The following is a 4522-nucleotide window of genomic DNA, read 5'->3' on the forward strand; positions in this document are numbered from 1 at the left end:
TTCATAGCAACCCTATGTACAATAGCTCTAAACCCTGCTCTATCCTGAGCCAACCCTACTGTCTCCAACACACCTATCCCCATCACTCCAATCACTGAGTCAATCCATCTCATCAAGGATCTTGCCCTCTTGTGCTATCCCTCCATCCTCCCAAAGATAATGTCCCTCTCCAAGGACTGGTCCCTCCTCTCAACATGCCCAAAGTATGTCAGATGGAGAATCAGAATCCTTGCCTCCAATGGGCAAGCTTGTTTAATCCTCTCCAGGATGAATCTGTTTGTTCTCCTGGCAGTCCATGGTATATACAGTACTCTTCTCGAGCACCACAGCTCAAAGGCCTCATTAAGTTAATATTTGGATGACAAGATGGTGCTAGCTATTTGGAGACACAGGCTAAATGAACAATGAGTTGCAAGCTCTGAAATGAGAATGAACTTGGACAGTTAGAGGACCTAAAAGAAGGACAGTGAGTCTATAACGGAGAGTTCTGGGGTGGAGTGGTAAGGTTGAGGGAGTGCAAATCAAGGTACACCATATAAACCAGAGTGAGGAAGTTAGATTCTGCACTTAGTAGAGAAGCCATTGATGCATTATTAGACTGTTGGTGAAACCCGAGTTGGAAGGGAATAGAGGTGGTGGCTAGGAGATAAGAAGTAGCTTAACGGGAGCAACTGTCCAGAGATGGGTTGGTGGTAATGGAGTTGCTGAGGGAAAGACGGTATGATGAGAGAAGCCTCACATACAGCAGATGGTATAGACCTTTAGGTCTAAGAAGAAAAGAGGCTCTGCGGAAACTTCCATCTGTATTCACATCCCAAGGATGGCAACCTTTAAAAAACCTCAAAGAAACAGACAAACAAACTTGTCTTCATAAGTTCCTGAAGAATTTTGATTTTTGACTTTTCATAACCAGAAAGCTACAATTTCACTCCATTCCCTTTCTTTCTAGAAATTTTCTTGGGTATGTGAGTTAGAAGATGGGGTGAGTGAGGGCTGGGAATTAGATAAGGTTCTGGAGATGGTTCAATTTGCCTTAGAGAAAGATATTTCTTATGACTACTTCCTTGGGAAACCTCAAAGTTCAAAGTGGAAAGAGAGGGAAAGTTAATGTTTATTGTGCCAAGGGCTAGGAGTACTATATACCTAATCTTTAATGTCACCTAATGTATGTAGTTTTAAACCATTAAAAGATAAAGCTTAGTCAGCTTCTTTATTTTGTTCAGAATCACATAGCTTGCAAGCAGAAAAGGCAAGTTTGCAGCCAAAGCCCTGTTCTCTGCTTTTCCTTTACCATCTTCAGTTGAAATTGGTTTATTTCTCCTGCCTCCTTTTTAGGAACCCATTTTAGAGAAGGCCCTGATTTATCTTTCTCTCGTGTGTTATGTTTGCCTTCTGGGCCCAGAGCGTCTACCTAGTAAGGTGTTCAACAGCATTCTTACTGTCACACCTCAGGCAGGGGTGAGGGACAAGTCAGGATTGGCAAGGTAGATCGTGAGGCTGTCACCACTGCTAGGTGATGGGGAGGGACTTTTTCCCCCCTTCTTTCTTGTTTCTTTCCCTGAAGGCATTTTCCCTTTCTTAGCCCCCTCCCATTCCTCATTCCTCATCCATCGCCCACCCGCTTCATCTCACCCCCGACTCCCTCAGGAGCCCTTTGAGGTAGGTTTGGCCATATTTTGGGGCACAAGGTCCTTGTTGTCTGCTCTTTAGCCAAGCTTTGCGCAGAACCACGTTCCCGGGCGCCTGGAGCCCGGCGGGCATTGACGTCAAGCAGCGGCGGAGCGCTGCCTACAGACGGTTGACCTGGACCCTCCTCCATACTCTTTTCCTAGCTCGCCCCCTCCCTTCTCTCTCTCCAACACCGCTCAGGCTTGCTATAAAAGGCGGGATCTCCGGCTGTCCCAGCAACCGCGAGTTTCAGCACCATGGAGAGCCCCCGCCTGCGCCTGCTACCCCTCCTGGGCGCCGCCCTGTTGCTGTTACCTCTGCTGGGCACTCGAGCTCAGGAGGAAGCCGAGCTTCAGCCCCGGGCCCTGGACATCTACTCCACCGTGGAGGACGCTTCCCACGAGAAGGAACTGGTCGGTATCCCCTTCGCCCTGGAGCCCCTGAGGTGTTGCCTTTCAGTCCCTTTGCACGCCCTTCTACCTCCCAGCCCCAACTCCCATTTCCAGAGACAGGGCATGGGGAGCTGAGCACAAAGCTCATGTGCCTGCTTGCTATCCGAACATTGTAAGCATGGTACATGGGCTCCAGGCGTTCTGAAAAACAAGGTCTCTGTTCTTCCATTTCGAACAATATAGTCCTCTTCTCAGCAACTCTCTTTGCAGTACCTGGGATAGCTCCCTTCGCTAACTTTTCACCCCAGAGCTTTTACAGAGTCCGATTGGCAGAAAGTGTTTGTGGCCAGGGTTCCTTGCAACTAGGCAGAGGCGAACACCTGGGCTGGGCTCGCAGCCAAGGCAGCAACTTCATGCTAGGGCGGTGTATTGCAGATTGAAGCGCTGCAGGAAGTCCTGAAGAAGCTCAAGAGTAAACGCATTCCGATCTATGAGAAGAAGTATGGTCAAGTCCCTATGGTAAGGTTCTGGGGGCCATTCCCTGCCCATGTTTTCCTAAGAGAAAATACACCAATTTGTATGTCATACTCGACTTTCTCCCTAAGATATGGTTAAATAATTCAGATACAGAGCTTGTGGAATTCTGTGGGCTCTCTCTGACCTTCACCTCCTTTCCTTGGTCTCTGAAAGTAAAAGGGAGACTTAACATTTCAGAAAACCAAACAACCATGCCAATAATACCCAGTTTGGGGTTCTGTGTGAGAAATAGCGTTTTCTGAGACAAAACTTTCAGGGTCACTTCACCAGAAAGTCTTAGAATTGGGAGATCCTTGAATCTCCTCTGTTCTCGCTCCCCCAGTTTCTCCCTACCTTCTGCAACATTGCCAGTTGTTTTTTTGTTCTTTTTTAAAAAAATCTAAAGTCCTAGGGTAAAAAGGAATGATTCAGTACTGGACACATTTCCTTGGATAACATCAAGTAAATGACATAATTCGTTAATTCATGTGAACTCTCTCTCTCTCTCTCTCTCTCTCTCTCTCTCTCTCTCTCCCTTCTTCCAATGAGGAGGAGGGGGGAAGTGACACCAGGGGTCAGACCTATTGCTCATTTCTTAGACAAAGGGTCTGGTTGAATTTTTCCTTGGATGAACAAGAAAAGGAGCCAGGAAAGTGATTTTTTTTCTCCTAAAAATGTGGAAAAGAGTGATACAATACTTTTTTTAAAAAAAGGGTTTAATTTTTACTTTTGTATAATCCATCTGAAATGGTAAGGGTGAGACCACTTGCATGGTGGAGAGGGGAGGAATCCATTTATCCCTCCCAAAGACAATAAATGCACTGAATGTCTATTGGAAGCCTGGCTTTGCTCATGTTGGATGACCACATGCATGTTTTTTGCAGTGTGATGCTGGCGAGCAGTGTGCTGTGCGCAAAGGAGCCAGGATTGGGAAGCTGTGCGACTGTCCCCGAGGAACCTCCTGCAATTCCTTTCTCCTGAAGTGCTTATGAAAGGCCCCCCACCTGCCTCCATTCATCTCACTCCCTTTATTTTTCCCAGAGGACCACACCTTTATCCCTGGAGTTTGGCTTTGGCAACAAAGTTTGCACTTCCCTTTGAGGGTGAAGGGGCTCTTTCCCTGTTGTTTCCAAATAAAAGAACACATTAGATGTTACTGTGTGAAGGGTAATGCCTCATATGATATTGCTATGTGTGCAAAGTTTTCTTTTTTTCATTTTCTTTGTCTAATATGCTCTTGTGTATTTTTGTGTAAAGAAGGAGAATTTAGCTTTGAAAACTGTATTTTTCTATGTGGTGTGACAGGATGAAAATTAGATCTAGTTAATCTGAGTAGATGACATCATCATTTGGGAAATTAACCTCCTCAAGAAAGACAGATTGAGCATGTACAAATTATGCATAATAAAGTGTTTTTAATAATTGCTCATCATGCATTGTTGTTTCTCCTAAGTAATTTAAGCAGGAATGATGGGAGTAATCATGATGTTGTTTTCAAAGAGAAATGTTTTTAAAACAGCAATCTACTGAAAGCACCTTGTCTCCAAGGAGTTTTGCTCATTAATTAGGAGTTTCTCACACAGGCTCTGGTACACTTTTTCTCTTTGGTTGCAATGGAGAGGGTTCTCTCTCTCTCTCTCTCTCTCTGAGTTAAGATGGGAATAGTTGGCATTGAGCTGAGATTTTGAGAATTACCCTTAATTGTAAAGGTGAAGTCGAGAAGAGATTGATTGTCTCAGACTCTGAGACTAGTCAAAAACAATCTGAAAAATCAGGACTTCATCTTGGCAACCCAGTGTGTTAATATATACTTGTTCTTACTGGTCACTGTCTCCTTACCAGAAACTTTGCACTTACAACAACTTTGAGATAATATTAAGTCCATCTGATGATCAAAGCCCCTACTCAGAGGACTCTGCTTGCTCCTGGATATTCTTGGGCCATTG

The 4522-nt window shown here is 44.9% G+C and overlaps 1 protein-coding gene across 1 annotated transcript; it reads left to right on the forward strand.

Moving 5' to 3' along the window:
• The first annotated feature begins 1925 nt into the window (after positions 1–1925).
• Positions 1926–3568, forward strand: CARTPT (CART prepropeptide). Its single transcript, XM_006900037.1, has 3 exons — positions 1926–2081; positions 2496–2579; positions 3461–3568. Exons 1-3 carry the CDS (start codon positions 1926–1928, stop codon positions 3566–3568), a joined length of 348 nt encoding a protein of 115 aa, XP_006900099.1.
• Positions 3569–4522: the final 954 nt, after the last annotated feature.

The sequence above is a fragment of the Elephantulus edwardii genome, unplaced genomic scaffold (genome assembly GCF_000299155.1).
Source record: "Elephantulus edwardii isolate Elephantulus edwardi_28Jun2011 unplaced genomic scaffold, EleEdw1.0 scaffold00271, whole genome shotgun sequence".
Lineage (NCBI taxonomy): Eukaryota > Metazoa > Chordata > Mammalia > Macroscelidea > Macroscelididae > Elephantulus > Elephantulus edwardii.